Source organism: Populus euphratica, unplaced genomic scaffold (genome assembly GCF_000495115.2).
Source record: "Populus euphratica unplaced genomic scaffold, PopEup_1.0 scaffold198.1, whole genome shotgun sequence".
NCBI lineage: Eukaryota > Viridiplantae > Streptophyta > Magnoliopsida > Malpighiales > Salicaceae > Populus > Populus euphratica.
The window spans coordinates 234,074-250,183 of record NW_011500080.1 but is presented as its reverse complement, the minus strand read 5'-3'; the positions used below and the strand labels follow the sequence as shown (position 1 = coordinate 250,183).

General features: G+C 32.9%; 1 protein-coding gene across 2 annotated transcripts; it reads right to left on the bottom strand.

Moving 5' to 3' along the window:
• Positions 1 to 3,947: 3,947 nt before the first annotated feature.
• On the bottom strand, positions 3,948 to 14,904 carry LOC105108777 (pantothenate kinase 2-like). Of its 2 annotated transcripts, none has more exons than XM_011003227.1 (23): positions 14,679 to 14,904; positions 13,732 to 14,495; positions 12,922 to 13,134; positions 12,692 to 12,750; positions 11,983 to 12,099; positions 11,383 to 11,502; positions 11,207 to 11,301; positions 11,032 to 11,125; positions 10,712 to 10,843; positions 9,906 to 10,018; positions 9,519 to 9,711; positions 8,316 to 8,524; positions 7,884 to 7,928; positions 7,704 to 7,752; positions 7,130 to 7,212; positions 6,603 to 6,719; positions 6,157 to 6,220; positions 5,843 to 5,989; positions 5,594 to 5,752; positions 5,431 to 5,514; positions 4,738 to 4,932; positions 4,475 to 4,546; positions 3,948 to 4,254 (listed from the first exon to the last, which is right to left on the bottom strand). In XM_011003227.1, exons 2-23 carry the CDS (start codon positions 14,087 to 14,089, stop codon positions 4,165 to 4,167), a joined length of 2,808 nt encoding a protein of 935 aa, XP_011001529.1. In that variant the 5' UTR covers positions 14,090 to 14,495; positions 14,679 to 14,904; the 3' UTR covers positions 3,948 to 4,164. The 2 variants fall into 2 exon arrangements, with proteins under 2 accessions (XP_011001529.1, XP_011001530.1); XM_011003228.1 differs by having other exon boundaries at positions 13,732 to 14,132.
• Positions 14,905 to 16,110: the final 1,206 nt, after the last annotated feature.

Sequence of the window (16,110 nt, the reverse complement as noted above, 5' to 3'; positions counted from 1 at the left end):
GGTTCGGTTTCGGGTTTTTTTTCAAAAAAAAAATTTCAGTTTAGTTATTTTTTTTTTATAAAAATCGAATCAAATCGAAAATGATCACCTCTAGAATTGATGGTATTGTTGTAGTTTATGTCTTTTGCTAACTATTTTTTTAAGCTATTTTTTTTTTTGCACTGAATAATGTACATATGGTGTTTTAAACCTTAGTTAGGTAGAAATTAGTACAACCTGCTTTTTACTCATGAGACTTACTTTTCATTATTTTACATGTAAATCTTCATCTCACCGAAATTTTAAACAAAAATATATTTTTAAAAACTATACATTATAATATTTTTCTTAAACCACAACTATAAAAACTATCATAATATTAAATACACTAAAATAGTGTTTGACATTGTGATAGCGATTGTTTTTCAAAATATTTTTTTATTTAAAAATACATCAAAATAAATTTTTTTTTTATTTCTTGAAAGTCATTTTTTTATATCATTACATCAAAATATTTAAAAAAAACACAAAACAATAATTTGAAGAAAAAAATAATTTTTAAGAAGTGTGGCTAGGCCACAAAAACAAATGGCTCTTAAGGGTTCGTTTAGTATTATAGTAGCTTTTATGATTGCAGTTTAAAAAAATAGTTTTAATAAAAAGCAGTTTTCGTTGTTGATAATATGTTTTTCATATATGTTTGGTTAAAATTGTTGTTGAGGTTGTTATAAAAACTGAAATTAATAAAGGTGCATTCCCTCAAATTTTAATTTTTTTGGCTAATTTTTTTTTATGTTTTCAGATTGTTTTAATATGTTGATCTTAAAAATAATTTTTTAAAAAAATAAAAAAAATATTATTTTGATACATTTCTAAGTAAAAAACACTTTGAACCACTATTACAATCTCAACCAAGCCAAAAAAATAAGTAGTTAATCCATATCTTCAAATTAAATAAAAAGCATGTGATTAATACATAAAAAAATATAGCAAAACAACATCAAGATTCTAATCTTATTGTCTCATTAAATTAGCTATAATCTTATCATGACATGTCCATCTGCAATGACTTATGATATACACGGCTATTTGAATGTGTCATGAAATTGGTTAAATGTTATCTGAAAAAAAAAAAAGAACAACAATCAAATTTTGTAAATACTTTATCTTCCTATGATTTTCCTCTAATATAATTATGTAGTGTCATTGATGCTATTAAAATTTAAACTTGTATTTTGTAAACATAAACAAAAATGTTTTGCAAGATTTTCTATCTTTTTCCCACATTTTAAAAGTATGTTTTATAACACTTTGTATTGAAGAGTGTACACAATTGAAGATCTTTTTATGACTTTTAGGTTGTTCAAGTCGCTAGAAATCTTGCAGTTAATATTTTTTATTTTTATATGGACCTAAAAATTTACTCGTTTGGATATCCAGTATATACCAAATAATATTTTTCTATAATAAAAAGTAATGAATTTGTATGTTATTTCAAAAAAGGAAGCTTATATCAAAAATTAAAATTAAAATAACATGAATTTTTTTTAACATAATTACCCTAAGGTGGTTTTGGAAATTTTATATTAGGATTGTCAATTGCATTCAAAATAATACATGTGTTATATGCATTGTCTTCCCATCTTTTCTAAACAAATATAAATTATATGTTAAAGTTATATTTAACTAATACATTTTGAGTCAATACATTTTTTCTATTAATAAATAAGATTTGATTTTATAGAGAAACTATTGCAAGCACATGTATGCCATTAATGCTCATAAATAATTCTACATCAAATAGGCTTTTTCCATAAACAAACCTAGTAATTTTAGGATAAAACACAATAAAACACAAAACCTTATAAGTAAAAATGTTAGAAAAACCAAAATACATAACAAATCTTTGTATTGAATATGAACAGATAAGGGATAAAAATTATTATTTTCAAGAGATAAAAGAAGATGATAATGATTTTAATTATCACAAAAAAGTAAATATCATAAATAAACAAAACCCATGTTCCAAATAATATCATCTATTATACTTGCCAAGATCTGTAAATTAAATTCCAGTTCAAAAAGATGAGTTTGTCTTTAGATTATTACTAGAGTTTAGATGAAAAAAACAGGATTAGCTTTTAACAAAACAAGCACATCTAAGGAGAAGAGAGTATTTTTATCTGAGAAATTACAATGGTTATAATGATTTTTTTTTGTTTTTAAATTGAGAGTCTTTGTTTTTTAGCTAACTTTTATGGTTATAGATTAAAAAAAATAAATTTAAAAAAAGTGTGGTTAGTTAAATTTAGATATGTATTTGTTAAAAATTATGATTGAGATTTATGTATAGTAAAAAACATGTATAAAATGTTTGGTTGTGATTACTTTTTAAAAGTATTTTTTACTTAGAAATGAATTAAAATAATTTTTTTATTTTACCAAAATTATTTTTGATATCAGCATATTAAAATAATTTAAAAATACAAAAAAAATAATTTAAAGTAAAGAAAATAAATAAAAAAATTTAAATTAAAAAAAAAGCTTTTGAAACGTAAAAACAAACAAAGTTTTATGAAATTCAATTTAAAAACATGCAAAAACTGTATTTCAAACTTAATTTTTTTACAAGCTCCATAGTATGAAATATGATTTTATATATTACTACATACCTAACTATATTTTTCATATCACAAACACAAAAACTAAACCTATAAAAACAGACCTACAGGTCAGATCTCATAGAGAACTGTTTCAAGATAATTGAGTTTAGAGCTTAGTTATTGATGAGGTTAACATTTTAAATTACAAGTTTTATTATGTAATTAAATATTGTTGTTTTGTGGTTGGGAGAAAATTTAATAGCTACTATTCACCCAAATGAAAACTAAATCTTAAATTAAAGCATTCATGAAGATCTATTTTTTTTATTTATTTTATATGTAAAAATTCATTTTAACTAAATACTTACTTTTTAAACTCTTAACTCAAAATATTTTTCTCTAGCACTCGTACCCAAAAACAAGAATCAACCCAACAGACCATATTCCATTACATCTCATCTAACCAGGTTTTTTCCTTTGTTTAGGTAATTAAAAACAACGATGGAAATGAGTAACATTCATTAATTAGTACGTTAGCACATAAGGGTTTGCATTCAATAAAATGGAATTTGAAGAAATGATAGGGCATTAAGAACTTCAGAAGAACAAAAATTCACCTGTTTTTTGTGTTACAAGTATAACAAAAAGGATATGTGGTACGTGAATACTCTTTCAAAGAATTTTTTACTTTTTTTTGCCACTTTGTCTAGCTGCCATCATGCATTAAAATAAAAATCCTCCCAGAAACTTCAAGAATTGTGCTGATATAACTAGAAATCATGACTTGGATGGTGGCACTTTCTTTGTTAACTGAATTGACTAATCGAATCACGACATTTTGTTTTTTTGTTTTTGTTATGAGGAGAGGATGGTGAATCGGATGAACAGGGCAAGCAGTCCCTCCACATCAGAACCTTATCAACTCCAGGAACGTATTTTTTTCATCCAAGAAAAGTTTAAACAAAGGTATCTGGTCGAGCTTGGCAGTGCATAGATTATCTATCAATGACAACTGAGGTGCCAACTTGTTAAAAGAAACGACTGGCTTTGTAGACCTTTGCATTGCCTTGGCCTCTCGCAGGAAGTGAACTGCTTTACTCGAGGCTTTAGGGATTGTAAATACGACTGAACGGGAACTGAAGTGGAAGACAAGTAATCTGGCTTGGTTAACACTCTTGAAGAATTGTTTCTCAAGGCCTCACTGGACATCCTTTGAGCAAATAACTGTTAGTTTAGCGGCACTTGCCATTGGAAAACCACAGGGAGGGAATAGATTTTCAGTTCGAGCCTAGGAATATGATCGAAGTTCCTCTTGCAACGCTGTAGAGATGGAGTTACATGCATTTCCTAGCTTAGAATAAAGGCAACATCAACACCGAGAGATTAACATCAACACCGAATGATTATCTACCACATAACATTGACACTCGAATGATCAGTGCAAGATAGACAGGAGAAAGCGGAGACAATAGAACTGAAGTGTTCTTTGCCCTTTTGTTTATTTCCTTTTTCTTCTCCCCAACCTCTCCAATGGGGTTACACCCCCTGGTTTCAAAAGATGACATATGAGCTTGAGAAGATTTCAACTGGCTGGTTCATATCTGCAGACACAGTCATATATATTTCCTTTGATCAATTTTTCTGCCAGCCTCTGATTCTTCACCATTGCAAGCTGCATTAATGAGATACGTCCACATATCAGATGTTGCCAATAGAAATACTCGAAAGTGAAAATATAGATGACATGAATTCAATAGATGCCAGAGTTGGCGTCTTGAATGCCATTTCCTCAAACATTTTAGAATGTCAGAAGATAAACTACCACAAGGCCACGCATGAAGCACTTCAATGGTAAAAGAAAAGCACCATTTTAACTCTCCATAAAGTGTTACCTTCAAAGTGTCGCATTTAAAACGGGCATTGAAATTCGTATGAAGAGCTCTACCCATCCCTTCCAATACAATCTGCACAGCATCAACTCCAACATGTGATTACAGTTGCACTCATTTTTCCTATATTTTATGGCTGGAGCAGTTTTTTCTCAAAATAAGGAGAGGAAAAAAAGAAGTTAAGGCAAACCGATATACTTGAACATGGGGATTTTAACAAAGTTAAGCACTGATAAAGATTTTGATAATAGGATCCAGAGTCATACCAAATCAGCATCCTTTGCAGCGGCAGCAAGCTCAGAGCTGACCTGCCTCAAATCAATGCATGGACTCCCACACCCATTCTCAACAACCATCAAGGGGACCGAGGATGAATTCTCTTTAGAACCATCTGAAGTGTTTATCATTGCATCAACAAGTAGGCCACCTGCTTCAGCAGCTCTGCGAAGAATGTCACAATGCTGTGGAATAGGAAAATCAGTTTCCTCACTTTGGTTTACTGGCATAATTCATGGCATTGATCAAGTAAATGCTACCCAACAACAATGAGTTCTGCAACTCCAACACTAACATAGACTATGAATTACATCTTTTCTGGTTCCTGAATTAACCTCCTGAAAATTCCTCCAATCAATTTCTTGAACCATGGCCGTAACTGTGCTGCTCTTTAGTTGACTTAAAATATTTGTTTTTATTTACCAGACTGCATAACGTAGGAGCATTGACATAAATTAAAAATTTTCCACTTTGTTACGGTGAATTCTTATGAATCCATGTGCAGAAGGAAAGTTAACAAATGCCTAGACATTTATCAGTTTGAAAAAAAAAAAAAAGACACGCGACCACACAATTCATGTGAACATGAAGAAGAGAAAAACAAGAAAAACAAAGACACTTGGACAAATAATTTAAAAAGAGAGAGATAAGAAGTTTGCAAAGCATCAAGCATGTGGCCAAACCTTTGCAGCCTCAGCAACAATGTCAGGAAGCTCCATAGCTGTTACATCATTTAGCGCTGGAAGGGAGTTTGCAACCAAAACAACCTGCATAAACAAAATGGTTGGTAGTGCACAAATTATTGAAAAGTCTTCTTTCACTAGCATCATGGACAGGCAGACTTACCTCAGTTCCATGACGGAGGAGCTCCCGTGCTAGGGGAAGCATCCCTAAAATAACATCAGCACCTGAGTTGTCCACAAAAAGCAAAGCTCGCTTATGAGGGCAAGGCTTCTTATCTCCAGACCCCAACATTCTTTCTTTGAATGCATCGAAGTCATCCACCTGGATACCAATACGAGCAAATAGTTGATTCAACATGCAATGCAAATCATGTATTCCCATGAAAAAATATATATTTATTTCTCCATTTACCCTCCAAGGTCTTTGCATTTTATTGCGACTCATTCTATAGATTTCTATGATTGTTCCCTTGTGATAGAGTTCCACACAAGCACGAGATCCCCAGTCAAATATGTTTGCAGCTAGAACACCTTCAATTAATGTAAGCAATCTTGTCTCCTGCAAGATAAAGAGGATTTTAGGTGATAGAAACAGTTACTAGGTGAATTATCATGCTAGAATGACAGCACAAAATTTCTGACATAACTGTCAAATTAACTCTTGGTTCCAATTGGGAAAAGAAGAAAGGGGAAAGGAAAGAAGGTTAGGATCATAATTAGACATACCTCGGTCATGCTATCAAGCTCCACCAAAAGGTCAGGTAACACAGCGAGTGATGCCTCATTTTCTCTGTTTGCATTTAGAACCAAGAATCAATAAATGAACAGGAAGAAAAAAAGTGTGTGCAACACACTATAGCTTTCAGATGTTAAGTAAATTGCATAAAAAAATTACCATTAACAAGTTGGATAGTACAAGTACCAGGCAGGGTACTCTCAGAAGCCCTAGGAATATATATATATTTTTTTCAATTACAGAAAATCATTGTTCAGTTTAAATGATAACAATAATAGGCATCTTAACATTTTCCACTCTGGCATGGATATGCCTCTTTTTATACATACTCTGATCAGATTAATAAGTGTAAATCATAAAAAACATTGAAAAGGAATTGATAGAGAAACTAAGTTCAAATAATTTCCAGAGGCTGTTTAAGAAAGAATGTGGTTACCTATGTTTTATGCTTCTATATGCGTCCACAAATTGGAATTCTCTCAAGCACTCTTCCCTTAGTTCCAAGAGATTGGCCAATCCTAACTTCCCATATGCTGCAGGCTCCTCCATCAACCTATATAGTGTTGGAAATTGGTAAATGAAGAAAAATGGCCTTCATAACATGAAGATAATGTCAAGAAAGATATCCAACTGAGCAGCAAAAAAAAACAATGAAAAAGAATGACACTGCAAAATTCTTATTTTGCAGTGATGATTTGAAACAAAATGATTTTGCATCCAGCAAGAACCAAAAAAAGAGTGACCAGAAAATTGAGGGAATGGATTATTCATCAGTAGATCATCAATATTAACAAAACCGTAGAAGATGCAAAGAGGGGACCAGCACTTCAGTCCCATATTAAAAAGCATTACAATATACAAGTAATGTAAACAACATACTTGAAGTTCCAACTTTAGAATAAAGAAACTCTTCAGTAATTCATAAAAATAACGTAATAGAATGTTTACCACTATTCTAATTACCTTGCCAAGTGAGCAGAAAATGCACGAGCAAAAGCATCACCTCTTCTTTTAGAATCATCCGTCCCACCTTCACTAGCCACTGCCTACAAAATTTCACATTATGCTCTTAATAATTTATAATGACATTATGGACAATCAAACTTCTTATTTTTCTAATTATTCAAAAAAGAAATTAACTGGCATTGTGTGTCAAGATGGTAACAGTCCTGGGCTTGTAACCCAAAAGTATTGTGGGATAGGGGTGTCCACATATTTCCAACCCATGACCTCAAGCAGGATTAGCTTTTCAATCAACCAAGAGACTAAATTATTACCTCCTTGACAATCAAAATTTGCATCTTCTGTACACGAGATTCTTCAATTTCAAGAACAGCGCTAATTACATTTAATGGGGGTAAATATTCTTAATTTTATGTTTAATACCAGAGTTCAAAAATTTCACAGGCTGATGCATGTTGACTCTGCGTGCACAAGTTGATGCATGGTGACTCTCTGCGCACACAAGTGCAAGCGTGGGGGTTATGTGTGTGTGCAAGAGTAAGTGAGAGAGATTTATGACAAAATTGATGGCTACCTTATCAACAAGATCTGGCAAATGGTCAGACAGCACAGTAAACCAGTACCTACATTGACATACAAAATCAGCTGGGAAACCTTCATATCATGCATACGTGAATGCAGAGGATAAACTGTATTGAAACAGTTCCAATCAGGGATTATCAAAATATGTAGCATATTCCCAGAATTTACTCACTCTAATTCACTGTGATCTGCGAGGTCGATAGTGTTGGGCTCATACCTGTTGGAATGAAATCAGTTTGCTTCACAAAGTTAGATGGAGGGTTTACTGATGAATCACATATTTATGGCATAACTGGAAAAAAGCAATATTTTTTTTTTCTTTTGCAAATTCAAGCTATACACTTGTTATATTAATTGAATTCTTTAAGAATGGAGAGAGAGGGAAAAAAAAAAAACCAACTTCTCTATACAATATTTTTGCTCCTCAATATGTTGGCAACATTATGTTCATGGGACAAGTTAATGCCACAATAGAATAAGATTTTATTCGTCTAGGATACTAATTTAATAATTGAATCAAACCACTCAGAACAGTGAAAGCATTTATGCTTAGAGAGATTATCTAATGGAGTGTTCAGCAATACCAGTGCACAATTTTGCATACATTTTTGGGTCTGCCAATTGTGGAAACACCTCCAGTGTGGGTACAAGATGCAGAACACCAACATTTAATGCACTGGCATCAGAACGCAGGGTACCACCTTTGGATGAAGGAACTTCAAAGCCACCAAGCCCAGTGGTTCCAGATGAAGCCATTGGTACAGGAGCAGTAATCTCAGTTCCCTTCTGCACAAACTTTTCCATCCATGAAATCTGCATTCGAATCAACAATAAATAATGTATATGGTCCAATTCAAACAGGATGTGTGTGTGCACGCTCCTGCAAGAACATGGGAATCTGGTGCTTAAACCAGAAAGGCTTAAGCAAACTTCTTCTATCATCTGAGCCACCATCAAAGGTTTTTCTTTCTAGATAGAAGACATTATGAAATTGATAAATAAGATTTTCAGCCAGGAAGTTCACATATCCAGACTATACTCACTGATGAGAAGTAGCTAGTGTCACTCACATATAGGAGGAAGAAAGCTCATGATGGCTCAACCATAACCTCAAAAATAGACATCTGCATCTCTATGAATTGTCTATATTAAGATAGTCTATGTACAGGAGTGATTTGCATAATAAAGTTGAAAATATAAAATAGTTTTCCATGAAGATAATTAGGTCAGACATTCTTTCTTGTTGCCAATTATTTGATCACATTATTTAATTTGAAAGGTTATTGAGAAGAATATATAGATTACAACCTTTTTACCTCTCATGGCTATCATGTTGATCCATTATAGATTCTTTTTCTTTACTTACCCTCTTCCTCTTCCTTTTCCTCTTCCTTTTCCTTTTCCTTTTCACAGGATAAAGTCCTAAATAGCTGCTTCAAGAATCTATTCCTACATGATATCTCATCTGTGTCTAGTATAGTGGGGAAAAAAAGGTTTGCAAGGAATCAACATAATGGAGTTGCTTTTGGCAACTATTATGTGTGGCATCCCTAGAGCAACAAAAGATTTCACAGATAGTGGGGTTCTCCTGAGTTATCAAATGTAATTTTGGTGCTGTAGGACCAAATTGTGAAATGTTAATATCTAAATACCAGCTTTAGAAAAATAGTTCAGAGCCACCAGCTACCATTATGGTACTGCAAGACTTCCCCACATTTTGAACTTAGAAAAAAACCATGACCCAGCCCAATTATTTCAAGATTGTTGGCAGTCTAGGTCAAATGTTTCAAAACCAAACTGCACTTGCCTTCTCATTCAAATCCCCAAGTGCTGGCCCATGAATCTTTCCTCCAATATATGGTGCACCCATAGGGAACCTTTCAACTAACTGATGGACCATCAAGTCATCAAGACCATGCTTTTCATAGCTCATAAATGCACCTAAAGCTCCCAGAAATCCTTCATGCCTCAAAAACATTGCTTGTGCCTCTCCTTTTGACCTAGACAACCAATGTGAAAACCAAAAAATCTTTTTTCCTTAAATGGTGACTATAGAGAGAGGTAGATCATGAAAACAAAAAATAGCCAAGAAGCAGTAGTGTTCATGTAAACAATATATCTATTATCAACCTTACTTGGATAAGACAAAAGTTTAAAACTGGACACAAAAAAAAAAGAAGAAAATAATCCTCACCAGAAATGAACAGCAAAGGAAATTGTATCCATTGTATATGCATGACCCCTAATGAAAAACCCTCCAAAGAAGATTCTCTTAAGCCCAAATCGAAGTGCATTCAGGTATGAAATCTGCATACAAGAAAAGACAGCCACCGCATTCATGTTAATTAGTCAGTCAGTTGTCCAACATGATAATACCAGAAAATCATCTCAGAAATCAAATTGCAGATAGCACTTCACCACACCAACAAATATGACATAATACCTGATATCTAAAAGCAAGTCCATTGAATTCATAACTAGCAGGGTCTTGTAAGTAAAACCACCTCAATCCGTAGATTTTAATTTCCACTAGAAGATGGCTAGGCATTGGTAAATGCTCCAATTTTCATATTAGAAGACAGTTCCAATAATAATTATACTCGTAGCAAAAGTTTTGGTTGAAAGATAATTCAATCTTTAAACAATTATCATCTATGCCAAGATTTGACCACAGCCACGTTCTACAATTAGAGGGGAAAACACATTTTTTCCCCAAGAGCCTGCTGGTTTTTATTCACCAATTGGGTCCTTTCCTTCACTTGAAATTGAAAAAAAAAAAATCCCTATGTGTTAAGCACTTCATACGTGTAACTCTTCTCAAAATTTAAAACAGGTTGTAGTATTGCATATAATATGGTGAAGTAAAAAACAATAATAATCTAGAGGATAAGGTAATAAGATACTAAAGTTAAAATAAAAGGTAAATATCAATCTATAGCATACATGGCTTCATCATCACTCTTATGGCATTCTTTATACAGAATCATTTATGCCACTCACCTGCCCAATATTATATGAAATCATTCGCAAGAGGGACAGGGAAATATCTTCAGGTCTGTAGCCTGTAAGTTCCTTCTTTTCAGAGATGGTCTTGCCAAAACTAGAAGCGATGGTTGATGCTGACAGACCAATCTATAAAGATATGATAAGAGGAAACATGATCACCATAACATATTGAAATTTTTTATTTTTTAATTTAAAAAAAAAAAAACTGACTATATTTCCAAATATGAATCTTGATGACACTTTGTAATTTGTGCCTTTAGTTTCAAGTGTTACCTATTGCTAAACTGAAAGGAATGAACAAAATAAGAGTATACCTTGTTATAATCCATACCACCATAAATATCACCAACCAGCATGTCAATTGTTCTATTATCACCCTTTTGACTCAGCTCTAGCAACTCATCAAAACTGCAAAGGAAATCAATAAAATGAGACCTTAACAATATTTATGAATAGTGAAAATATAGGAAGATTAGATATCATAATGACCTCTTGCACTGGTTTAACAGCCTCCCCAAGCCCCAGTAAGTACCCCCACCAACATTTGTCCCACTGACTCGTTCAAACTTCCCATCCCCATCAACCTTATAAAAATTGAAGGCATATTTTATCCTTTGTGAGTACTCAAAGTGAAAATAATAAACTGAGAAGAAAGATTAGTTTACCTTGATCATACTAACACCAGATCCAATGTTAACGAGAAGATAAGGGAACAGATCATTCTGATCAATCTGCACAAACTCTTTCTGGCCCTCCATGTGTGTGAAAGCTTCATGGCGAATAGCCTACTCAAAATATAGATTTGAAAATAGCAAGTCTAAAATAAATTATGGATCATACAAATGGATGTCAAACATGCTTAAGCTAGCAAGTGAAAAATAATGAGATAGCAGTGACAAATTTGATGATAATATTGGCCAGAAAACTAAGAGCAGTCCCATCATTCCTATTGTAACAAGAAGGCAGTGTCATCATAATCTGATTATTTCAGTAATCAAATACAGATATAGGATAAGTCTATTACCCAATAATAGTTAAGAGCATGACTTAAACTCAATGGTGATGGCATTTTTCCAATACGAAACATACTCTACTACTCACCATAAAAGAAAAGGAAAAACATCAGTTCAAATGTTTTTATGTTTAAAAAGATGCACAGACACAAATTACTTATCAAACAATAACCCTGTTTTCAAAAACAACAGTCAATTAAAGTAATAAATAAGAATTGGAAAGAAAGAGGTAAGAGTAATTCAAGGTTCCACCTTAAGCAAAAAGTTCGCTCCTGCCACAAGACAATCCATTTCATCTTCTTTGTCAAGACTAACCCCAAGCCTTTCCTTGAAGAGGTCTGCATACTTGTATGCCCCGCCGCCTGTGGCCTTCTCAGAAAATCAACATGTTAATATGAAAATCTGTTAGGGACAAATGAGTAAAAATAGACTTTGACTAGTGTAAACCAGATTATTTGAGTCTTTATTGCACAGTTTTCTCCTTCATATTCTATATTGATGACCAGCTGTACTATTAAAATCATGACTTAAGAAGCAAGAAACTTGTAATTGACCATTATTAAAGAATAAGTACGGATGTTGGATTTAACACAACTTTTTTCTACCTCAATCAAATTTGAGGGTTGAAAAGCTGCTCATAAATTGGAAACATGGTATACAGAATGTGGATTTTATGCAGAGTCCGATTGCATAACCAGAGGAAAAACAGTGTCATGTGTAGCAGTAACAGATTCTCCAACATATTTCGATGCCAATGCAAGGAATTGCTAAAACTATGTTAAACTATATCTTGATGAAAAGATGAACAATAATTTCTAAAATTCCTTTTTCTTAGATACTAACATATTCTGTTCGCATTACACATATATTACCTCTTAATTTTGGTAAAGGTCGTAAATAAACCAAAGTAATGCATAAGTACCCCTGCAGAACTGAGAAAACATAAAAAAAAAAAGTTTACCTTAATTACAGCATTGCCATTGGATGAGGTATCAGAATGCCAGCTATGTGAATCCATTCCTATTTGCAGGAAAATCACCAGAGTTATAAAAAAAAAAAAAAGGAAATGAAAATGAAATCAGTAACTAGCAACTAGTCAAACAAGCACGTTGAACATCAAAGTGACATGGTCTGATTCCAATGACAAAAGATGTTCGTTGAAGAATGATTAGTAAGTTATAGAAAGCATACCACCACGATGAAGCTGCTTGGAAGAAATAAAGTCCAAGCACTCATTGATCTTGCTTGTCTCAAACTTAACAAAATGAAGTCTTCCTCCAAGAATGGGGTAGCTTCTCCTATTACCATTGGAAATTCCTAATCTCTCCTTCACTGTCTTCTTCCTCTTATCATTAGTTGGCCGGTCTTGGTGTCTTGAAAAATACACCAACTTGATTAGAGAACCTGCAGACAAACACCATTAACTGATCTTTCATGCATACCACTGGTGATCAATCTAACAACGTTCAGCTTGTCAACATGAAAATCTAGAACAATACGTAATGAAGAATTTCCCACTGAAGGAAAACAGAAAAAGGTAAAAGCAGTGGTCAGTTAGTGATAGAATTGTTGTAACTCTCACTACTAAAAAGCAATATAATGTATATCCGTTTGAATTTTAGAAAATATATTTATAATTCTAGCAAGCAAACCATCAAAATGTAGGTGTGGAAGCAAATCCTTCTTCAGTGCAGTTAATGAAATGAATGAACGGAAGTGTTTGAGAAAACATGGTCTTAAACAGAATTGGCAGAAAAAAGGAAAAAACATGCAAGCAAGTGAGAACATGGAGCCCGCCAAAATCCAGACTTTTATTTCGTCTCCATTCTCCCAAAGAGCCAGACAGAAAGACAATTCACAATGACTGAATGAGAGATAATTCATAACAATTCACACAAAATACAACTTCCATGCAAGAATAAGAATCAGAAATCTAATTAAACCACCGAAAAGAGAGAGAAAGAGAGAGAATTCCAGATTCGAATAATGAATAACTTCTACCTCCAATATCAAGAGCCAAATGGGATATATCATCAGATTGATTAGGCAACAGAATTGTAGGATCCCTCTCCTCAAAATTCCCTTCAATTGCAGCCTTGCTAAGGTCCAGCTGTGGTCTGGAACCAGACCTGTGGATAGAATTGCTAGTGGGAGGAACCATGTCTCTCTCACCTTGACCACCGCTCCCCTCCTCTCTTACCTTGTCAATCACAGACTCCCCTTTTATTACTGTGCCTTCAGTTTCAAGAGCTAGGCGGTCGTCCCTTAGCTTGTCTATCACAGGCTTGCCAATCCCAAACTCCTCCTTTATAGTTATACCGTCAATTCCAAGAATTGGGTCCTCTTTTAAACTTGCCATTAATCCCAAAAATACAAAAGAAATTTGTCACCTGCTCCTTAACCTACACGTATCCAACAACTGTTTTGGTCAGACTTGTAGTTTTTCCCCCCTGTCCTATGCTCCAAAAAGAAAGGAATAAAAAATAAAATTGTTTTATATAAAATCCAAGCAAATTAATCAAGAAAAAGATTGGTATATAAAAAAATTCGATCAAAATGGATTAAAATATAGATAATTCTTAATGCCCATGTGATTGAAAAGTCCTCAAGGACTAGTCAATAATTCATTTTACGAAACTAAGACTTGAGAAAACAGTCAAAATGATTAGGTCCACATTGAATTGAATAAAGAAGAAGCTAAGCTAAGATATTGGTGGTGAGAAATAATGCATCTTGATCCAACGGCTCAAGGACTGAACTTTGACCTACAAAACAAGAAAAAAATGCAAGTCAAGGGAACTCAAAGAATTCAAATTGAAAAGGGATACCAAAGCAAACCCAGAAAGTAAAAAAGAAGCCATCTTTTAAAGTTGGGTTTTGGTGGAGAGAAAGTAATAGAGAAGTTATTATCAGCTGAGCTGAAATTGAAACAAATAAAAAACGCAGACCTTTGACAGTTTTTGTGCTTTGTTGGTGATGATTCGATTGTTGTTGTCGGACCGCAATGCGAGGACGAGGATTTAGGGGATACGAGAGAAGGATCGCGTGCAGGGCAGCCTAAATCCGTACGTCAGAAAGTTGCGTTCTCTGTTTTATTTTCGTGTAGTTGAGACTTGAGACTGGTTAGTTTCAGCGAGCTAAAGCGGGAACTTTTGGACATTGTTGTCAAGGGCCCGTTTGTCAAAATATGGTTGCAGTGAAAAAGTATTAAAAATCGTAATTTCAAGTGCGGGCATTATTATCTAGATAAACGAGATCAAAAACTGTCTTGGCCTCGTAGGTCAAAAGTTAGACATAAGCTAGTTAATGTATATGTAAGTAGCTTAACTGTCTTGATCAACACCTAGTTTGATTTTAAAAAATCAAAATAATAATATTTTAGATTAATTTATAACAACTTTATTAAAACAGCATCCGATGAATTGTAATCTATCTCTGTTCATATTCATACTAACAACAAATTATTGAGATAAATATATAGGAGATGATTTTGAAAACTAAAGATAATGTTTACATATATAACATATTGTATATATAAATATAGCAACAATTTATACATGATTGAGAGTATTGATATTATTTTTAAACATTGTCTTTTCATAAATAAATAAATAAATATATATATACATATATATATATATATATATGGTATCAAAGCAATCTACTGATCCTACCTTTTAGTAATGTCTTCATCCAATTATGTAATTTTTGCTCTAAATGATAACCCTCCCTCTTCCTTGTATCTTCCCGCAACTAATTTTTTTAAAATTTAACTCTTTAAATATAATCAGAAAAATTTTATTTATGTCTTTACTTATCTAGATTATATTGAAAGTTATATTCATCCACCTCCCAAAACACTTTCTATAACTTCTTAAAACTCTTTTAAATCTTCTCATAATCAATCATATTTTTAATGGTTTGCTACTGATCAGCTCATCCTTGGCATCTTCATTTCTTCCCATCATGAATCCACCACTCTTATTATCATTGACATTGACTCTTCTCATGCCTTATGGAACTTTATTCAATAACGATTTATTACATACTTTTAAACACATATTCAAATGCATCTTCAAATAAACACTCTCAAGAAAAGTAGCCAACTAGTCTTTAACTATTATTGAAATTAAATTAGTTTTAAAGAGCATTTATAGATATCAAGATTTTGCAAGGCCAACTAAAAGTCCAAATAATTTATTACTTAACATGTTGGATGTGATTTCAAGATAAATTAGGAGTTCAATTCAACTAAATTTATGGTTTTGCTTTAATACCCTTTTAAATAAGGTTTAAAAGGTGCTTTTAGTCATTTTTATATTGGTTTTGAAATGCCCTTCGAATAAAGGACATTCAAATGTATAACATAATTATAAATTA

Coding starts and splice junctions, on each gene's coding strand:
- LOC105108777 (XM_011003227.1), bottom strand. CDS start 14,089: ATGGCAAGTTTAAAAGAGGACCCAATTCTTGGAATTGACGGTATAACT. Junction 12,751..12,921: donor CAAGCAGCTTCATCGTGGTG/GTATGCTTTCTA, acceptor TCCTGCAAATAG/GAATGGATTCACATAGCTGG. Junction 4,547..4,737: donor CTGCAAAGGATGCTGATTTG/GTATGACTCTGG, acceptor GATGCTGTGCAG/ATTGTATTGGAAGGGATGGG.